Consider the following 22,775-nt stretch of genomic DNA (forward strand, 5'->3'; position numbering starts at 1 on the left):
GCACACAGCAGGATTTTTTTTTAGACCCATTCTGTCCCGAGCTTGACAAACAACACCGTCACTGTGCAGGTGTCAAGCAACTTCTTCAAGCTGTCACTCAATACCAGATCCAAGCCAAATGAATTTCCCAAGTTGTTGCTGCGACAGCTCAAAGAACAGCAGTGGCGTGCTGCTGTGCAGAGGTCCCCGTCTCAGGGAGTTTACAACCACACGGCAGAGTGTGTGACTGTGTGGGAGGATAAAACATGCCTCTGTGCCTCTCGCTCTCTTTGCTTTTTCCTGAACCATCAAAGCAGCTCTGCGCAGTGGCAGACAAAAAGGAGGTGAAACTGTTGAAAAACTGAACAAGTAGGCTGGGAGTTCAAAGTGCTGTCTGTGGGGTTGAAGTGAAAGGAATGCCACTATTTTCTCAGTAGCACTGCCGTGGAATCTGAGTGTCTGTAGCTGCTAATTTAGATGCGTGACTGCATGGTTTGTGTGCCCCTTTCTGAAGTGAGTAAATCTCTGACTGAGTGTCTTTGGTTACAGTTTGTTTCACCTCCTGCAAAGAAAATGGTAGAGATTGGAAAGTGTAGAGAGAAGCATATGGTGGAGATAATGTTCAGACTATCAGCTCCTGGCCAGAACAGCCAGATGTTTCCAGAAAGATAAGACTGAGGAGAGAGGCAAAAATGACAAAAGTCGCACATTTAGATTCAAAAACAAACATTTGGCAATTACACGGCGTGTGGTCACTTGAGCCAGCCAAGCTTGGCCAAGAGGTAACTAAAGGATTTAGCAGAAGTAAAAATAAAAACACATTTCTTTATTGGGTTTCTTCTAAATTTGAATGCTGACTCATTGGTTTACTGAAAAGTAGGTAAAGCATTTTGCTGCAATGAAGTAGTTTCACTGAGTCAAACTTCCCTGAACACAGCAGATGACCCCCCCAGTTATCTTTAACTTCTTCTGCAGCTCTATTGTATCCACAGACAAGGAAGGAGAGCACCAGGAGGTAACTGAAACCTAATATACCCTTAACTGTTAATGATTCCCCTCATTAGGCCAATCACTAGCGACTTTGACTTTTTTTCAACATGACAGATTACAGATGAGGCGAGGCGTTGGCTCTCATGTCTGGCTGCAGTGCTGCTGGACCAGATTGGGGAATCTATATGAGCAGATAAGAGCTGGCGGGATTCATTAGCCGGGAGCAGCAGAGGAAAGCAGCTTTAAGCAGGGAGGAGTGTGTGTGTGTGTGTGTGTGTGTGTGTGTGTGTGTGTGTGTGTGTGTGTGTGTGTGTGTGTGTGTGTGTGTGTGTGTGTGTGTGTGTGTGTGTGTGTGTGTGTGTGTGTGTGTGTGTAAGTATACTATGTGTTTATTGGTATGCTAGTGTTTGCAAGTGTATGTGTGTATTAAATGGATATTCATTAATCATGAGTGCTTTTTAAAAGTACTATGAAAACTTTACAGTACTTTACAGCACTAACTATCTGCAGTCACATGTTCACTATGACGTTCCTCTGCTAACAAGTTTACATATTTCAGTGGTCTTCATGTTTACCTAGCATCATGAGTAGGGATGGGTACCGAATTAGGTACTTTTATAGGTACCGACCTAATTCTGTAAAAAGTGCAGAGTACCATTTCATGTAGAATCAAAGAGAACCATGTTTAGGTACCATCATGCATCCTTGTGACTGTGAGGGGGTGGAAGAGTAGGTAATTTTCCATGCTGGACATGAACACAGCATTGCAAGGTTAAATACTGAGGAATAAATATGTTACATTGAAAAAAAAAGTATACTTTACTATTAAACAAATTTTTATTTTTTACCACAAAAAAGTACCGAAAATTGGTACCGTTAAGCACTGGTACCAATTGCCAGGTACCGGGCATCGGTACCGTATCATTTCAAACGTGAAATCCCTAATCATGAGCTGTAATCTGCTGAAGTAACATGACTTTTTAATCATGAGACCAAATCCAGCTCTTTTTTTTTAAATTTATGTATCAAAAGCAACTGATCACTCTGGCCTAAATCAGGATATGGATTTTTCTGTTTTTGTAATAGACAGTTGACCTGTTCAGGTTGTGAGTTGATCATTGAATTTCCCATTATCATTGTCATTAGCTATGTGTGTTTTCAGTGCGTGTATCTGTGCAGATGGTTTGTGTGCTTCTTTAGGTATGTACAGAGATGTAAAGCCTGAATTTATAAATGTTTGCATGTGGATCTTATAGAATGCCTCAGGGACTTAAATAGTGCCATCTGCTGGCCGTTGTAATTTCTTAACACCATCCACAAAGCACAACTTTATGCCCATGTGGAGTTCTTGTAATGAGGGAAACCTACAGTTTCCTCGCATGTTTGACTACCTGATGAAGGCTTGATGCCAAAAAAATGTAGAAGTGTGTATGTTAGGGTCAACATGATTGTGCTTTTGAAATAAGTGCCTTGGACTTTTTCTTGGATTTCTACGCCAACGCCAAACACTATATTTTTACACATTTAATCAGTGATTCATTCGCTGCTGGCTTATACAATCCTTTAGATTATATAAGCCATGAGATAAGACCTGAAAATCACCGCTTATACATTTGTGAATGTGTCATAATTCTCATGACTGAAGCAGATAACAACTCATGTCGCAACATGAACAACAACCGCAATCATACGATAACAATTACCGAAACCACAGTCATTAACGGCTACCAATTCTCCCATTGAAAGGCTGTGATTCCTTGCCTTTTTTCCATTCTTCTAGATTACAGGAGAAGGATGTGTTAGCCCTGCGTTGCTTATGAGTACTCTACACTGCACAAAAGGAGATAATCATGGCTGAATGTGTAGATAATAGTTTACTGTGGGGGATTTGTGGATAAAAGTATTCATTTAGCATCAGCAGCAAATGAGTAAAGTGCCTAACCGCATTGTGACGTCACATTTAAAAGTAAGTAAATCGAGGTTTTCATACTATATAAATCCAGACAGTAATTCCAAAGCCAGATTTCTTCTTATCTTTTTACTTAAGTGGGTACAGCCGACTTTGGTCCATGTTTTATACAGCCCATAGTTAAAACCGAACATGAAGCATATGACTGAGTAACTGTGCTAGTGTGTTTCAGCATGAACTGGCAAAAAGCTGAACCAAACTTACTAACTTTTTAAAATGATACTCAGCCATCTATTAATCCAAATATTCCTCTGAGCAACTACTAAACTATTAGAGCTAACTACTAAGGCAAAATTGGAACAGTGTGTTCTAGTGTGAAGAAGCTCATCTGGGTTATCTGTATTTCCCTTCTCAAATAAAATATCAAGTACCATACATATTTTGGAACAATTTTGCTACAACAACTGGAGTACACAAAGATACAAACTCATTGCAAAATAGAAAAGCACTCAAAGAGGGCAGACCACAAGCATATTGTGATTGTCATGCGACACCTTCATCCTACTTTAATGTTATACTTCCTTTCAGCAGACTGTCTGCTACTCTTTGGTGTTAGTTGCAGGTTTGCACGAAAATACAGTACACATTTCATATTCCAGATCTTAGTATCCAGAATATTGCCAGGATCTGGATCGAACTTTTACGTCTGTCAGAAATTATGGTGACCTTGTCTTGTATTATTTTGCAAAGCAATCTGACCATTTATCGTGGAGTTATATACACATATGGTGAAAATAGCCCTATCTCACAATGATAAAAAAATCCTGTATCCAGACGGTGGGCCGGATCGCCACCAAAAGTTAATCAATTCTTTCTTGTGCCATTCTGAACATTTCCTGGAAATTTCATCAAGATCTGTTTGTTACTTTTTGAGTTATGTTGTTCACAGACAAACAAACAGTCAGACTAACTCTTCCCAAAACATAACCTCCTTGGCAGAGGCAACAATGAAATCACAATGGGATTATAAATAATGTAAAAGGTAATACCTGCAGTTTGTCTTCACCATTCCTAGCAAGGCTGCGACACGCTGCATCAAGTTCTTCACCAAGAGAAGTGAGGACTGACTCTCGCTCTGCCTCCAATCGCGACACCTTCTCTTCCAGCTTAACAAGCTCCGACTCTGAGGCCCACCTTTGCTCACCTGACTTGACCTGTGGAGGATGAAAGAGGACACAGTGCAGTAATGTAGCTGCATATTAGCTTATACTGTGTAGTTTATTAAGTCATTTGTATCTATGATGACAGTACCAGGAAAGTTAGTGCAAGAAATATTCCCAAGGAGAGAAATTCTGGTTAATTTTTATGTGCAGGTTAATCTAGTTTACTGAGTTTAAGACACACAGAAAGAGAGACCTTGGGCACCAGGGAGACACAACAAGAGCCTCTCTGGCCAGTGCTGTCCATAGTTTCAGGGTCCCTTACCAGGACACACACAATCAATATGTCCAAGGCACAGGGACCGGCTGGTCAGTGCTGCTTAGAGATCGTGGATCATTATCTCGTCCCTGGGATAATAAACCACCATGTTACATAAATAAAGAAGCCTTTTCTCCCCTCACCCAATCTCTGATCGATACATGGATCCCCCCAAAGAGCCCTCAACAACTTATCAGGTACCTGTCAGAGAGGTGAATGGGGGCTACAGCTGTAAAAAAAATCAAAGGGGGTATTGATAGGGGCTCTCTAAAAATAGTGCTGATGTGGCTCCAATTAACCTTATAGGTTAGTATGATCACATGACCAGTGTCCTTGCTATGTAAGAGAAGAAGAAAAGAAGGGTATATGGGATACTTTAAGATTGTTTTTACATTTTTGTTTCCTTTTGTTGATTTTATTTTTGATCAAGGCTTTGAGATATTATTGTGCTAATTAATTAAATCAGTTAAAGTTAACTAAACTTTGAGACTCTCCTGCTGTGACCACTTTATTGTCCTCTTATAAAAACATCAGCTGAGGATGGATTCGTTTCACTTCTTCCATGATCACAGATACTCTGCCCGTGTGGGAAGTATTGCATCATTCAATATTTGTCACCATGTTGGCAAAACATGGCAGGGGAAGCAGGGCTTACTTTGTCATCCAGTTCCTGTTTGAGTAGCTGGTACTTTCTCTGGAGGAGTGCATGTGCCTCGTCTTTTGTGCCCAGCTGAGCTGCCAGCTTATCACACTCATCCTTCATCCTGTTCAAGTTGATGCGCAGTGTCCTACACAGCTCCTTGTCTGACGCTGCATCTGCCTGGTAGAGAGTGGATTTGTTTAAGAAGTGATACACTGACAATAGTTTGAGATCAGCCTGACTGATTGGATATTTGCTGTAAAGACGTAATTTGATGCAAGAGCTCCAAGCTATCAGGAAAATAAGTTCGTTTTCAAATTAGCATCACATTGATCTACAGTAGCTGTTTAATAATAATGTACAGTAAGTTTAATATGGCGGGAGACCTGAACAGTTTAGAAAGGGTCTTAAGTCACGTCTGACAAGTACAGGTAAGGACTGACATGACATTCTGCACAGACAACATAAAGGTCAAAAGACTGTGTAAACCCATTTGACAGGACTCTAAAACCATGTCCATAATCCTTGTGTCAGTCCAGCTGAGGCTTGCAAAGCAAATCAAGCCTCAGATATTAGCTCCTGATCTACAATGATCACATCATCAAAAGGAAAAGTGAAATAAACAACAATGATTGAGGTCGTGCAGTTACAGGAGTGACGCAGAGAAAAAATAGACAAACAGAACTGCTGGAAGTAAGAAGAGAGGAAAAACAGATGGAGAATACAAAATTAGAACTGGAGGGAGGCAGTGAGAGGGGGATTAAGGCTGAGACAGAAAGAGAGGGGGAAGATAGAGTGGAGGAGAAATCACGAGTGAGAGGACAAGGACAAGAAATCTGAATATTTAAGCTTTTCCTGACAGTTGACTGTATCAAAACTGTAATACAGGCTTGCGGCGATGCTCTGTGAATATTGGGTGGGCTTCCTAGGGACATCTGCAGCACCCGTAGGCTACTACTTAAAAACATTCGAGCAAACGCCCTTGTCCCCACCGCACTCGGGAATGACACCATTACAATGAGCTATGTCAGATATTAATGCCATTCAGCACAGCTAATGGGCTAAACTCTACCATATCAGGGAGGACCATGCCCCTTAAGAAACAATGTACCCATGAGGGCTCATCATTGGAGATACTGAAGGAGGGAGGGCGCAGAGGGAATAAGTCAAGTGGAGTCCCGTATCTCCAGCACTCCTTGATGAGACTTCTGAGGTCTGATATCAGGGGTTTTTAAATATTCACGCTCCGAGCTTAGGAATAGCCATGAGGATCTACAGGGCACCACACACCATTAAGGGCTCAGCTATCCTCGATTCACCCACACTCAGAGGACACAGCCGCGGCCAATGAAGAAAATGAGTCGAAATGAGAGTTTTGTCTGTGTCTCGCTGAGTCGGAAACATGCCAGATGTTTAGTGGCTGAGGCATGTTACCCCGTGCTGAATTTAAAGTTCGTGCCAATAATCGTCTAAATGTCAATTAGAGTGTGGCACTCTGTGATCCATGCCTGTGTGCAGAGGAAAGCTGATCTTTTTGCTCGGTTATGACCTTGACATCTTAAAAGATTTGACAAATTTGTCACATCTGATACATAAACCATGGCTCAGCTCTGCTTTATGAAAGAGACCTTTAGGTATGTTTAAAGGACTAGTTTGACATTTTGGGTTACTTTAGCTCTCTTGCAGAGATTGATAACAAATGATTTATCGCCTCTCATGTCTGTGTGATTAATGTGTAGCTGAAGGCAGCACCTAGTTAGTGAAGTTTAGCACAAGGGTTCAAGGGAAAACAATGAAAACTAAATTTTTTATGGGCTAAAACATACTGTGACTTTTTGGGGAGTGTCTTTTTGTGCGCAATTATAAGCACTTTGTTTTTCTTGTTATTACATTAATTAAAACCCTGACAGCAGCTGAGTATCTCCAAATGCTACCGACCACAAAAAGTGTTTCTATCTCTCCTGTCATTTAAACTGTATAATGTTAACTTTGCAGCAACTAAAAGTGCCTGTTGCCAAGAGTTTTATCTCTTTTTTGTTTATCCACCACATAATTTATAACTAAGCAAAGGCTGCCAGACTCTACAAAGTTACTAGTTACACATTTTGGCCAAGCTATTGCTGTCAAGCCTTTGTGTGATCTAACCAGTTTTCAGCTCTATCAACATGATTTCTATGAGATAGGGAACTAGAAAGCACTCAGTGGGCGCAGACCTCCATCAATCATATTGTGATTGTCACCAACGCTTAAGTCCTACTTTAATATTATACTCCCTTTCAGCAAACTGTCTGCTACAATTTGGTGTTAGTTGCAGGTTTGTACGACAATTTTTTGACCTGACAGTGTTGAAAATGATGATGACCCAGTACATATTTCATATTCCAGATCTTAGTATCCAGAATATTGCCAGGAGCTGTATTTTATATCAGAAATTATGGTGACCTTGACTTGTATTGTTTTGCAAAGCAATCCAACCATTTATCATGGAGTTATAAACACATCTGGTGAAAATTGCCTCACACAATGATAAAGAATCCTTAAAAAAAAAAATGCCGGATTCAGATGGTGATCCAAAACCCTTCCAAATTTAATCACTTCTTCCTTATCTCATTTTGAATATTTCCTGAAAATGCCATCAAGATCCGTTCATTAGTATTTGAGTTATGTTGTTCACAGACAAACATACAGACGAACTCTCCCAAAAACATAACCTACTTAGCTGAAGTAAAAAAGTACATTATAACATACTGTCTGTTAAACTTCCTCTTAGACTGTCCATTCCCTTTCTACAGAAAACCTTGGGGTACAGACAGGCTTACCTTTACCTCCTTCAGATGTGCCTGCATCTCATCTCGCTCCTGACGGCAGAGCTTCAGTACCTCCTGCACTTCTCGGTCCTTCTTTGTCCTGCTGTCTTCTATCATTGCCTTTAGATTGTCCAGTTCTTTCTGGTGCACCTCTCTCTCCAGCTGCAGCTGCTGTCCCAAAGCCGCCCGCTCCTCCTGTGCTGCTGTCAGTTTGGCCTGTAGCTCTGAAGCCTTCTTTTGGAGCTCCTTCTTGGAGCTCTCCCCCTCTGCCAACCGCTGGGCTAGCTGTGCATGTGCTGAGGTCATCTGCTTCAGGGAGGCCTGGAGCTCAGCTTGTGAGTCTTGGTCTTTCTGACAGCGGCGGGTTTGAGTGTCAGCTCTTTCTTCCAGTCTCTGGTTCTCTTCCCTTAGTCTGGCCTGAACCACAGCCTGACGCCGCCTCTCCTCCTCCAGGGCAGCAGAGGCCTCCCTCACCTAAAGTTAAAAAACTTAGATGATGTGAATGGTTCTATTTCATGGTTTTTGTTACACGTGAGGTTTATTTCTGTGAGGCACTTCAACCTTAAAAGACATAACATGTTTAATAACATGTTAGTAACTCTTTTCAAAACAGTTGGATTCTGTACATGACATCAAAATAGCACATTTCCCATCAGTTATACGATACAACATTATTCAAGCTCACCCTAGACACTTAAATAATTCATTGAGGTAATCTAAAGCAGAGAACCAGACTGGCATGACCTCTGACAGACTCTACTTGTTCAGACAATTGTTGTTCTGGTAATTTCCTTAACTACTCAAAATGTGTTTCTTTTTGTACAAGTTGGTATGCCACTTCAAGCCCCTACTCAATATTCTACTTTTATTCTTCTTATTGTTAAATATTTCAGAATGAGTAAATGTATTGAGTATTCGCTTACACTCAGCTCTATGGAACCCCAAAAGATTCATAACTAAATAAACGAGACAACATTTTGAAATAATTATCATTTTGATAAATAACATACAAATATATAATATGGCCATTAAATTGTAAAATACAGCAATATCATTTCAATTCATTACTCTGTAATATTGAATTGTTATAATTAAATGTTTCATATTGATTATTGTAACAATTTCACGAAATAATGACTTTCCAGTTATTTTCCAAGCTTTTATAAATAGAAACAAAAAAATACAATACAAATTAAAAAAAAAAAAATCTTTATTTTTTTCACTTTTTATTTCATAATGTTCTTTTACACAATGTTTTTTTTTTAAATGTCGTCAATCAAAACACATAAGGCGGAGCCAATTAACTCATTGGCTGATTCTTTACTCAGACATTGGAGCAGCACTTGCAGTATCAATTTAATCGTGGAGACTTATCACTAATGCCGAGACTGAAAAAAATGAAAACAGCAGTGCATGACATATCTGAGACACAATGGCTGCAGGAGAGAAGTCAGTTTCATAGTTGCTCCTCAAGCAGCTGAGAGCAGAGGTCTGCAGCTAGACCCCTCTAGAACCAATCGATCTTAAAGGATCAAGCATAGGGCCCACCCTCTAGCTTTGACTGACGGACCAAGTCATTCTGATGCAAAATGACATTATGAAATAAAAAGGCCATTGTGGAAAAGGACATTGTGAAAGAAAAATTGACTTTGAAAAAGGTTTTTATTTTATTTTATTTTATTTTATTTTATTTTATTTTATAAAAGCTTGGAAAATAAATTAAAAACATAATTTTAAAAAGTATGGAATTGTTAAAATAATCACTATGAAATATCTAATTATAATAATTAGATTAAAAAAAATATTTCAAAATAATACTGCCTTAATTTACAATTAAATGGCCATGTTATTTGTTTTTCTGTTATTTATCTAAACGGTAATTATTTCAAAATGTTTTTTTATTTATTTAATTATGAACCCTTTGGGGTTCCATGCAGGTCTAGGTAAAAGGAAACATAACTAAGGAGGAAGACTGATTCTAGAAATTCTTAAACCCTGAGCACATAAGATATGCTGATGATCCGTTTGCTCAGTGGAAATGTAACCTACTATCATCAACGCAGTAAGAAAAGATGTCATTGTATCATGTCCTTGGTGATTTCAAAGACATTTTCCATTTCTAGAAATTTGACCCCCCACCTCCCGCATTTCCTGCTCCAGTGATAACTGGCGCTGGCGGGTCTCAGACATCTCCACATCCTTGCGGTGAAGTTCTTCTTCACGCTGGGCCAAACGGCCTAGGATTTCAGCGAGCTCCCTGCGGGCCGCCTCAGTCTGCTGGCTCAGTGCCTTCAGCTGGGCCTGAGAGCTCTCCTTCTCCCTGGCTGCCTGGAAGGAGGAGAAGAGAAAAGGAGAGTGCGTGTGGGAGAGGGGTGAAAGAGAGAGTGAGGACAAGAGGAAATGAAGAATGACAAATGAAGAGGAGGCGGGAGATGGTGTAAAAAAGGAGCCGTAACAATAATGATGAGAGGAGGAGAAGGAGTGACAGAGAGACAGAGGGAGGGAAACATATGCAGAACCAGCTATTGCACAGATAGGAAAATGCTGGCACTCAGCTCTCTGATAAGGGACAATGGTCAGGTCTGTTCAAGGCAGATTGCTTCTAATACTCTGGCTTTGACTGGAATTTGCAGAGACTTTGCTGTAGCTCAGAACCTAATCATTTAATTGAGCACTTGATTCTCTCCCCTAATTCATTAAGGGGGCAGAAATGATTTTGTAATTAATTCACGTCACGTTGAGCTTGCCAGGTGGGAGTCGGTCTGTCTCTCTGTCTGTGAGGAGCGAGGCTGCTGACTGTTTGGAGGTGACTCACTCAGTTCAAATGGATGGAAATGACAGAGAGGTGACTTTCAGGCTCAGAATAATGGCAGGCTTCTAATGGTTTGACAAAGAAGAACTACTCGCAAAAGGTGCTACTTGACTTCATTTTTGGTTGCAGTTTTACAAAGTTCTTTCAAAAATCTTTCCTTCACAGTTGCGGATGACAGACAGCCTTTTGTACTGTTCATTAACAGGGAGGAGCATTCATTCAGTATCAAACAGATTTGTTTGTTTTAGTTCTTACAGTAAAAAGATTGCATAGCCTCAGATTTTATCCTACCTGTGTAATAACTTAATCTCAATATATTCTCAACATTGAGTCATTTACAACTCAGACTAGGTTCCTATTCTGTGTAGGAACAATGTATGTGATGTCATAAACATCATTCTGAAATGGGGCAGAAGGTGCAGATTCACTTAATATTCCGGTCAGTCCAGAGAAGGCGGAGCGGATGATGAACTTTATGATATCAAAGCTACTCTGCTGTGTTAACCATAGACTGTTAAAAAAATGTCATCTTGATCGGCCCAAAGTGAGGTCACCACAACTGCTCCCCCTGGTGGCTGGCTGCAGTATAGGTCAAAAAACTAATCTCCCCAGTCATTCCAGATGGGCTGTGGTCAAACTTTAAAAAATAAATACACATCGTACAAATGTTTCTCACGTCAGATTGTTGTGGTGATTTGAAGATATTATTTGGCTGCCTTGTATTCATGTTGTCATTGTCATTTGTTGTAAAATTAAAAATGAGGTTTTGCGTTACGTTTAACAATGATTGACAGCTGCTCTTCTTGTGTATTTTTTTCAGGGATGTTAAAATATGTCGGGAGGGAGAGTTAAGAGGAGATTAGGCTCTCCTAAGAAAAAAATAAGAATTCTTTTTGTCACCCAGCTCCACTCAGATTCTCTCAGAGTCCCTCACAGTCTTTACTGTGCACTCTGGCCCTGTGACGGGGAAATTTTGGCTTCAAAAGCGTATAATGTTAAATGGCAGAGCCACGCTGTCCACTATATATAATCTATTGTGTTAACCCAGTTTGTCTTCACCATATTCTAATGAAATAATTTTAATCAGGTTTCCATTACACCTAAAATTGCGCAAAACCTAAATATCACAATAAAAAGATGGTAAAGGAAAAATCAAAATTTCTAAAACCCTCTAAGATTTTAATAAAAGTTTTTAAGCTCTCATGAGGTGGTTTTCAGAAGTTTTGATACTGAAGTTTATCTCAAAAATCATGTCACGTGAATAGTTAACACATCTCCCAACCTCCTCAGCCACAATCGCCTCTCAGAAGTCCCAAGTACGTGGCCACCGTCACACATATGAACTCTGGCGTTCATATTGTAACATCTCTGCTGTAAGTTTTATGTTCAGTCCAGATTTTTGTGGTTTTATCCATCAGTGAAGGCACCAGGAAGGCTGTGAGCGGGTCAGAGCGTAAAAGTAGGAAGGAGCGGCAGTTGGTGTATGAATGAGAGAGTAGGAGAGCTGGAGATGATGATTCATGTGATGTTCATTTCATTCAATGTGCGGGACAAGATTGTCCTCAAATTGTGTGTGTAGTCTAGTCGTAATGGAAACACCGGCAAGGCGCAATTGTACTTGAGTGATACTTCAGACGTACCACTTTTATTTAGCAAAAAAGTGTAATAGAAATGCAGTTTTTGTTTTAGAGAGATAGAGAGTTTGGTGGAGAGAAGTTTTGTTTTTTCTCTGTCTCCTTACCAATCATTCTTCGACTAGAACTGAGATATGTTTTACTATGGACATTATAGATTACACTGTCCAAGTCAGAGCAGTCAAACATGATCCAAAGTCCACTGCTAAGACAACTTAACCAAAATCCTCAGTTGTAAACAGTCATTGCCAGCTGGCTCAGACCAGCAGCAGCACATACTGATTGTTTGAGACAGACTTATTAAGAGTCAATGAATAAACCTGAAACTAAGCTGCAGGCACCAAAAAGCGCCAAATGATAACATCTCAATAAGCTCCAGTGTTATCAACCAATGTCTGTTTAACTTTTGCTGGAATCTTTGCAACAACCGAGAGCTTTCATTTGTTTTATAGATAAAAGCCAAAATAACAACATCTGCCAACAGAAACAAAAAGCAGTTGACTACTGAGCAGTGTAGACTGGTGTCTGGGGAGAGACACAGTGTCTGTTGCATTTAAATGTACAAAAACAATTACAATGACTGAAAGTTGGTAAAGGAACTTGTTTTTAAATTACATAGTTCTTTTTTTAAGTTACAGGCATCATATATTTTAATACTAGGCAATATGCTAAATACAAATAATTCGATTGGCTGACCGACAGTGAGTTTGCCTTCAGCACTGCCCCAATTCTTTGTGGCACAGATTCGACAAGGTGCTGCATTTTGCCCCATACCAACATGATAGCATCACACCGTTGATGCAGATTTGTTGGCTGAACATCCATGGTGAGAATCTCTTTTTCCACCATTTCACTAAGCTCACTTTTCTACTCTATTCTGATGCTCGGTAAGATCATTAGGCCGTCTTCGCCATGTCTTATTGCTTAAATGCAGGGACGCACGATATTGGATTTTTGCCGATATCCGATATGCCGATATATCGAAATATCGAAACCCCTTTTGGCCGATACCGATACTGATACCGATAATCACAAGTTTGTTGTTTTTTTCACTGTAAAGAAAGCTAAGTCTATCCTGTACTGGAATTTATATGTTACTCTTATTGTGACGGTCTTATTTGTTTAAGAAACACACATAAAACAAGACAAAAACCATTTGATTTTACAATAAATAAGAAATGTATTATTTTTTCAAACTCCAGACATTCAGTATTGAAACACAGAAAAATAATTTCTTTAGATCACATGAACTTTAAATGTACAATGCATTTTTAAACATAACCAAGTTGCATTTGATTATTTTAGAGCTACTGTAACAACCTGGTGACAGACACAGAGCTCTGCAGTGCAAAAAAATGAAGTGCTACATTTTATTTAAGGAGCTTATTTTTCAGATGGAAAATAATAATAATCCTAACTGAATAGCACATTATTGGCTGTGCCTATCTGCAGAAATTTTCATATCTGCCGACACCGATAAACGTGTTTTTAAGCTTTTATCTGCAGATACCGATATTGTGCTGATATTATCGTGCATGCCTACCTAAATGAGTTAGTAGCTGCAGTGTCATTGGCTAATTCGATATCCTGGTTATCAAGCAGTTTGGCAGGTGTACCTAAGAAAGTAACCAGTGAGTGTATGTTGGTTTGGGAATAAAGATAATACACCAAACTCTTTCCCTGTATCAAACTCATACAAGCGCTCACGTGGAAGATGAGCATTTTGTGTTGTCAAATATATTTATCTACTTTGTTTCCATAACATACACAAGGTATGTGTAAAACGGAAACGTTTTTTTAAATCAAATAAAAAAAATTAAAAAATAGAAATAGTTTTGGAGCATAAAATATCCTTTTTGGGCCCTTTTGCTGATGCTGTAATATATCTAAAACACAGAAGATTGAATATTAAATAATAAAAGAACAACACTACAATGGCTAAAGGCTTCAGAACCAAACAAAACAAAGAACTGAGGACAAAACAAAACAAAACACTGAAGTATGTATTGATCCATGGGCTCACTTTTTTGTTTCATCCCTTGTTAAAAGTGCAATTAATGCATCTGCTTAGACCTACCTGTGATGCTTTATCAGTTTGGATTCGAGACTGAGACTTCTCCTCCTCCAGCTCCTTCTGCAGTCTCCGACACTTTGCCCTCCACTGGCGCACTGCCTCTTGTGCTCTGGTCTTCAATTCATCTCTGCTTCTGGTGCTCTCCTGGAGTAATTCCTCTGTCTCCTTCCTCTCTGCCTGCCTTTGGCTCTGAGCGGATGAGAGTTTATAAATAAAGAACAGCTTTATTCTCTAAAACATGGGCTTGTGATTTTTGACCACAGGTGTATCCTTACATCTCTTACAGACCTAATTCTGTGGAAAATCATTACTGCAGTGTTTGTCTTTCAAGTCTTTACTCACTTTGAATTCATGCACAAATTGCTTTGAATTAAATTGCCACTAGAGAAGGCACCTCTTGTTCCAAGTCCATGGATTTAATTACCACTGATGAATTACAGTCAGGTGTAATAAGGAATAATAAAATACCTGTATGTCCCTCAACTGTTCAAGCATTCGAAGCTGCAGCTGCTCACGCCGTGCCAGGTCAGATGACATCTCCTGGAATATAGAAAAGGGAAAGGTCAAGGGCGTGTGTGTGTTTGTTCCTCATCTGCTGCTAACAGGGAACAAGAGAAAGACGGAGGGAGAGGGAAAAAGAGAAAAGGAGTATGAATGAGTCGGTTAGGGAGAAAAAAGAAAAGGAGACAAATGAAGTTGAGAGCTAGAAGCAGATACGAGGGGAGATATGAGATGGTTTCTGAAAAAGGGCAGGGTATAGCAAACAGAGACAAGGACAAAAGGGAGAGACATAAAGGTCAAAGACGGTGCGGACTGTGTTTACAAGCTGCCTTCAATTGGATTATCTGCAAGGCTGGTCTGAAAAAGCAGTCTGAGTTCCACTGGATTAACTTCATATCCACAACAAAATCACAATCACTTTGAAGTTACAAGTTGGATTGAAGTCTGAGGAAAAGGGCATATAAGGTTAGCCTGGTGCAGTGTACACTGAAAGAGACTGTCAGTTAGCAGTAATTAGTCACGGCGTGATTAGTCACAGCCCTATTACACTGTATAAATTGAGTCACTGAGAAATTGAATCTCCAAGCCTTTTCTTCTTATTATGCTTCATTTTTGCTCATTTACCGTTAAAATGGAGCATTTCTGACGTCTATTTTGATCTTGACATAAAAACCATAAGAGGTGCCCCAGGTGATACACGCAAACACTGACTTCATCTCTTAACACCTACTCGGCAATGAGGGAAGCGTGGGAGTTAAAAAAAAACAGTCAGTGAAAGAAACATCAGAGATTAGAGGAATGTGCCAGTGCTTAAAGTGCTGCTATTTCTACTAACGTTTTATTGATACCCACCAGAGCTTTGCATTCCCCTGTTAGGCAGGAGAATTTTGCTGTTTTTTCTTCCCTCCTTTTTATGTCTCGTAACATTGATGAAAGTGACATGTTTCACCAGTTTGAGAAGTATAAATGACTGCTAGTTGATTTTTGATCTCCTCTTCCAACTGTCACTTCATCCAAGGATGTAAAGGGGATCAAGTGATGTGAAGCTGGCAGAGGATGCCGCCGCAGATGAAACCCTCTCAGGGTAAAGACGGCAAAACGGGCAAAGTCAAAAGGGTCAGCCCTAGATGAGCAATTCTCTGTTTTCCTATTTATCCTGCAGTATACTGGAAAGACATCAAACTAGGTGACTGAGTAGTGACATGTAAAGCCTCCCCTGAACTACAGCTCTAATAAGCACTTCACATCTCCACGGCAACACACTTTTTTAGATACACACCTCAACTTGTAGGCTGAGCTGGGCTCTTTCCTTCTCTTTTCGTTCTAGAGCCCTTTTCAGCTCATCAACCTCGCTGAGGACTGAGGCTTTGCTCAGCTGGACCCTCAGCTCTGCTACTTCCTTTTCCAGGCTTGCATGATCTAGACACAGACACAGGAGGAAGCAAACGAAAGAACTGTTGGAGTTACATGTACAAGCAAAGAACAGGAAGTACATGGCAACTGGATGGTGCTGCCTGACTCAACTTACTTGGCAGAGCTCCTTGTGAATTTCTATTTGGCAGAAATAGTGAAAAGTAGTTGGATTTATTTGGTAGAAAATCAATTTTGGTTCCAAGTGAGCAAAGCTGAGGGTAAAACATGGAGGTAAGCTCTAAAGACCACCAACTACTCAGAGAGACATGTTGCTAAAATGACCAAAAATAACTCCCTACATACACACTTCATTTGTTATTCTTTTAAGCACTGGCTCACATTTTTTTTCTGCAGGGCCTGACTTTGGTAGGTTGGAATATTTACAAATTTGATCTATTTATTTATTTGAGATTCATTCACTTTTTATTTGCTTGCTTTTGAGGAAACTAGGGATGGGTACCGAAGTAGGTGCTTTTATATGTACCGAATTCTCTCAAAAGTACCAGGTACCAATTCACGTAAAATCGAAAGGTACCTTGTTTAGGCACCTAAACGCATCCCTGTGAATGTGAGGGAGTGGAAGAGTAGATGATTTTCCATGCTGGAAATGAACACAACATTTCAAGGTTGTAAATTGAAGAATAAATATGTTAAATTGAAAAAAAAAGGGATTTTATTATAATCAAATTGATTTTTTTTTTACCACATAAACACAAAAAAGGACCAAAAATTGGTACCGTTGGGTACCAATACCGAGTGCCAGGTACCGGGCATTGGTTCTTTATCGTTTCAAATGTGAAAGGTACCCCCTAATGGTAACACTATACTGTGTGGTATCAGAAAAGCATGTTTACCACCTCCATATAAAAGGAGCCTGCAATTCCTCACTGAACTCAGGCCTATACCTGGAATAACAAAAAGACGTTACTGTGAACCACCTTGTGATCAGAACTGAGTGCAGTGAAGCCCCAAACTAAAAAGGTGACCTGAGTTTTCATTTCTTGCCTTCTTGTCTGCTTTTTTCATTTGGATATAATTTTGGAAAGTGTCTGGACATGGCTGTATGAGAGTTGCCTTTTTCTTTAACAATATAAAATAATGAAACTTTTGAAGGTTCTAATGTTGTTATTGCTCACAAATTACTCTGCTATACTAGTATTTTTACCAGTCATGTGACTACACCAGTTTCAGAGGAGTTAAATCTCTGTCAGGTGTAGGGGTGAGTCATGATGAGTCAATTCTTTGAATAATAACATTGATATTGAAAAAAATGAATGGTTTACAAACCAGAGAACCAAAGCATTAAAGAGTTCTGAACTATTAAAACATGAACAAAAGTTAATGTTACAACAACCTTTTTTTTTGTTAAAGCTAGAATACATACTTATATCATATACATTTTTGTATCATGTTAAACATGTCCTCCAGAATTTGGCACGGTTATTAATGGGGTTCTCTATCTCTCCAATTCTGCAGGAGGGGTTAAATACTCTGTGAACAGCAGTGACTTTTGATTATATTTGTGATTTGTGATTGCAAAGATTCTTTCTTGTCATAAGTGCTCTCCAACCAAAATGAGTATTTAAAGCAGTGATAACTAGAGAATCCAGGAAATGGCAGAACACGATACCAATAAGCTCAGCTGGCTTATTGAGCCATGCACATCTAGATGTGTTGTTGTAAAGTAGTCATGCCCTCTCCCACAACTTTGGTGAGCCCTTTTAAAGCGAGACCACCCTAGATTTCAGTCACACAGCCTTAATGAAAATCTTGAACCATCCCAGCTCTCAGAACCAGTCAGTCAGTTGACAAGGTGCAAATCTCTTCATTTACCTGTGACAATCGGCCAGAATCCAACATAAAAAAGGTAAATTTAGAATACTTGATGCCTTATGCTGAGTGAGTCCAGCTTAACTAAAGCAGTTGAAATGAGGTTGAATGTCTTTGGAGTGTTTGGAGAGGAGAGCCTTACGTGAACTTCTTTTTTACCTGCTAGCTCTAAATTTTGTTTACCTCTTTCTAAACTACGATGGATGCTGATTTGCATAACTCACCGTCAATCTCTTCACTCTGTCACCTGGGGCAGACCGAGAGCTGATAGTCGTGAGCAGAATATGAATGAAGTGATAAGAGAGTGAATGAAGCAGGAATCTATTAACAAAGATGCTGGTTTACCACAGGTGCTGTTGGTGATATTTTAATGTCTTCTTCAAACATTTCACGATCTACTTACAGTATTAGTGACTTTCAATTTGAAACAAAAAATGTGGATGAATTGACAATACCTATTTGGCATTAAACTGTAAAACTTGAGATTCTTTTATTGGAATCTGTTGGTTTGAAATTTTCACAGCTTTGAAACGAAAAAAATGCCATTACAAAATAAAGAAGAGCACTCAAAGGTAAGTTTTTTGATACTTTTCTCCTACCTACTCTCAATTTACTCCACTTTTGAAATCACACATTTGACATTATTTTTCTCCTCCCCTTCTCCCTCTGTCTTTCTCTCCCTCTCTGTACTAAAGTCCAATCAATTCTCTGGTCTCTCAGACACTTCACTTGTTTTGTCTTGATTCTACTCGACCCTGCAGCTGATCTCAAGGTTTTTTTCTCCCACTACCCGGCATTCACCCGTCCTCCTGCCCTTAAAGGTAATTTGATCCAGCTATCGGTGAAGCAAGTGTGCTGTCTGGAGATTTTCTTGGAGCAGAAATTGATACAAAAAATAACAGAAAATAATACCAGCATTTTCTCTGGTTACAGAGCTAGCAGAGCGAACTTTTGACCTGCATCTAAATCCTTTCTGCCTTTTCTGTGCCCGTTTATCCAGAACTGTTTTCAGTACCTGAGCCTCCCAGTCCACCTCTGCCCTCCTCCCTGTCGGTGCGACTGCCATGTGGCTGAGCAGTGGGCTGAAACGTCTCCAGCCGGGCCCTCTGAAGCTCATTCTTCTCCTTCCTCGTCCTCAGCAGCTCATTGCGCATATCCTCCACCTGGGGATCATCAGCCAAGTAAGCAGACACAGAGAAAGACATCTGACTGTCTGAGAGCAGGTAAAATGGCACTGAAGTACTCTTAGAAGTCGCTGCACTGGTTATTGCTCTATCCCATGAGGTTAACTAAACATCTAAATACTCAATTGGGCACAGACCACACAGACACAAACAAACCTGTTGAACAAGGCTCTCCCTGCTGTCCTCAGACTCCTGAAGCAGTCTTCTGGCTCTCTCCAGTTCCTGACCCTTCTAAGGAGCACATAAGAAGAACAATGTGAGGACAACACTTAGGACGCGGTCACACTGGCCAATCGTGCCGTGCCTAAGCACGCTTCAGCCGTACAGCACATTTGGAATGGCCAGTGTGACCGCAACCATGCCGTGCTCAAGCACAATTCGCTTCCGTGCTTCAGCACGCTTCAGAGAGGTGGGCTTCGACACGGTTTACTTCATGTACGAGCACAAGCACGCGGACAGCGTGTGCAATCCATTACGCATGATCGCCGCAAGTGCATCTCTCAACAATCATTTTAAACAAAGCGGGGGTGTTAGAGGGGTGTTAGAGGGGTGTTAGAGGGCTGTGTCGGGCGTAAACGACTCACCATAAGTCCAAGAGTTGCAGCAGTGCTCTCTGTGTCTCATTGTGCTGACTCTGATGAGATCATGCTTCATGTAAACAGATGCTTCACGGTGACGAATGCGGGCTGTGCGCGTGTGTGATACCTGCTAAAGTCTGGTTCATACTGGGGTAGTGTGACCGCTGACCGTACTTTCCAGCTGGGGAACAGCGCTGCGGGGGGGGGCAATCGTGCTTAAGCACGGCACTGTTTGGATGGCCAGTGTGACCGCGCTCTCAGTGTTCAAGTGGAATTAGAAGGGGCCTTGACCACACTAAATGTTACAAGAAACACTGACCACTACTGACACAATCCAAAAGCATTTGGCAAAAGTTAAGAATAGTAATCCATAATACATTTAGAGTTATACAAAATAGGCATGGGTACTGAATTAGGTACTTTTATAGGTAGTAAGGTAGCAACCGAATTCTGTCTTTAGTACTAGGTACTGATTCATGTAAACCCAAAGGGTACCATGCTTAGGTACCTAAACGCATCCTTGTGACTGTAAGGAAGTGGAAGAGTAGGTGATTTTCCATACAGGACATGAACACAGCATTATAAGTTTATAGTGAAGAATATATAGGTTAAACTGGAAAAATTGAGACTTCCTTATCAAACAAGCTTATACTATTACCACATTAACAAACACAAAAGTAGTGAAAACTGGTACCACTGAGTACTGATACCAGTATTGGTACCATATTGTTTCAAATGTGAAAGGTACCCATCCCTCATAAAACATCTGGGGTTGTAATTCAATATCGTCTAAATGATCTACAAACTGATACTTTAACTAATTTCAATGTTATGATGATAAGGGACTGTCTGATATCAAATTCAATTGTGAGATATTACAAAAAGTATTCAGCAGTATTTTTGGGGGGGGGAAAGACCAATCTGACTATCTGAGCCCTGATACCGATACCAATACTGACTCTTACCCAACTTGGTACCAGTGTTAATCAAAACAGTCTGTTCTCTAATACAATGCTAAGAGTGAGAATTATGTTTTAGCTACTTCAAGTTTTTCAAACTTTGTAAAACAAAATGAAAACAAACCTGATTTAAACTGTTTCATTGTTTTATGGAATTATAAATGTGAAAATGTGTTTTGAGTAAATCCTTCATTAGCAGGAACTTGAAATTAACCGTGAACCTCATCAGTGGATAAGAAAGGAATTAAACTTGAACATGTTGCAAGTTGTCATCTCAGTTGTTGAAGCAACAAGTGCTGAATACTTGAATACCAAACTACTGAGTCACTGTTGTTATCTTTCTTCATGCTGTTCTGGCTCCACCAAGGAAAAATGTACAGACCTACTAGTGTTGATGAACACAGAACAGCATAGAATTGAGGTGGATAGATCTGTTCTATGGATCAGGCTCTTGTTACCGGTATCTGATCTAACCTTTTGAGTCAGCATCAAAACCAATACCTGGTTTCAGGATCAGACTGATTCATCTCGTCTTATACTGGTTGTTAAAACTGGAATATAAAAGTCCATAACAGCATACCAACTGTTTTCACTTTTTAAGCACAAAATTATTTCTCCAACATTTGACATGTTTACCTCGAACTTCTCTCTCTCTGCTCTCAGTAAGCGGTCTGTAATGGCTTCCTCTCTTTCATGAGCTTGAATTTGGCTTCTTCCAGAAGTCTGCAAAACACAATACACCAGCCTCAGCATGTATGATTACAGGAGCACACATACGAAAGAAGTGTAAGAATGAAACTGAAGAGGTGCCTCTGCATAACAGCACCTCCCTTCCTCTCTTTGAATAACAAGATAGTGGCATGATGGTGGATTTGCTCAGAAGCTTAGATTCTGAGCTCATTCTGAGCTGGCTGCAGTGATGAATTGCCGGCTGCTAGCAATAACATCTACCCAAGTGACTCATCATCTATTTGATTCAGATCACAGCGGGCCCATCGGTGGGGAATAAATGTGCCCTCTGCTCTCCCTCCTCTCCTGCTCTTTAGTAGTAAAAGAGATTATTTTCCTCTTCATTTCCTTATGCTTGTTTATTTACCCTTAATTTTTTGGACAAATGCGTTATTTCCCATCGCCCCAGGCCCTGCTGGTGTCCCATTAGGGCACTACGAAAGAGAGGGATGCAAATGAATGGGTAGCTACTATCATTACACAGTGTTCTGAAAAAGGTCTGGCTCACAAAAATGGTCAGTCTGGATACAGCTACACAGTGCCCCTCTGTGGTCAAACAGTGAACAGCAGTTAGAGATTTTAAAAGGAGTGATGTCAGCACTGATCAGTTCACACAAAAATAAGGTTTTCCAACTCAAGTTAGTGAGGAATAAATGTGCAGCTGGTTTAAATATGAGCTAAGAGTGACATGGATTTTAAAGGAAACATGGGTTTCTAAATGAAGAACGGCTGCAGTGATACATATTTGTGTGCTGTCTACAGACTGAGCACTGTCTAGAACACTAAGTGCCTTTAATGACTGAGCTCTCACAGCTATTAATGCTTCAAAAAATCTACATCAGACAAAAGAAGAAAAAACTTGATTAGCATGAGATACAGGAGAGTAGTAATTACTTTTTCAGTGACCATTTCGCCGGCATCAAAGCATGGGCCTACGTCTATTTTACAACCTGGTAAAAGCAGAGCAGGGGAGATGGGTGACAAAGTGGGAATGCTGCTTCACCAGAGAACAGAGACTGTCAGTCTGGAGAGATAACCCTCCAAAAAGACATTTGTTTTTCTCATGCTCTGTGATGGACATCAGCTGTCAGTGCTTTGATGAATGCAAATGATTCAGTGTGTAATTATGTGGATAAGATAACTAATCACACCAATTACAAACAGCAGTTTGAGCTTTTTTCCTGACTTTTTTTTTCTTGTGAAGGTGGATAATAATTATTCAGCAGAGATCACTTTGTGTTTCAGCTTTCATCTGTC

General features: G+C 40.1%; 1 protein-coding gene across 3 annotated transcripts in view; it reads right to left on the reverse strand.

The window, feature by feature from the left end:
• cep128 (centrosomal protein 128) overlaps positions 1-22,775 on the reverse strand; it is a 57,838-nt gene that overhangs the window by 28,957 nt on the left and 6,106 nt on the right. The window contains exons 8-17 of one of the 3 annotated variants that reach the window (XM_074684891.1): positions 21,426-21,512; positions 19,409-19,483; positions 19,084-19,231; positions 16,105-16,244; positions 14,793-14,864; positions 14,328-14,513; positions 9,944-10,132; positions 7,823-8,278; positions 5,013-5,177; positions 3,928-4,092 (exon numbers count right to left, since the gene is read on the reverse strand). In XM_074684891.1, the coding sequence (XP_074540992.1) occupies positions 3,928-4,092; positions 5,013-5,177; positions 7,823-8,278; positions 9,944-10,132; positions 14,328-14,513; positions 14,793-14,864; positions 16,105-16,244; positions 19,084-19,231; positions 19,409-19,483; positions 21,426-21,512 (1,683 nt within the window). Of the gene's footprint in view, positions 1-3,927; positions 4,093-5,012; positions 5,178-7,816; positions 8,279-9,943; positions 10,133-14,327; positions 14,514-14,792; positions 14,865-16,104; positions 16,245-19,083; positions 19,232-19,408; positions 19,484-21,425; positions 21,513-22,775 lie in introns of all 3 variants that reach the window. The other 2 variants (XM_074684890.1, XM_074684892.1) reach the window with 2 other exon arrangements.

The sequence above is a fragment of the Halichoeres trimaculatus genome, unplaced genomic scaffold (assembly GCF_033239565.1).
Source record: "Halichoeres trimaculatus isolate MK-OKI-2021-1 unplaced genomic scaffold, fHalTri1.1 fHalTri1_scaffold_13, whole genome shotgun sequence".
In the NCBI taxonomy this organism is placed as follows: domain Eukaryota; kingdom Metazoa; phylum Chordata; class Actinopteri; order Labriformes; family Labridae; genus Halichoeres; species Halichoeres trimaculatus.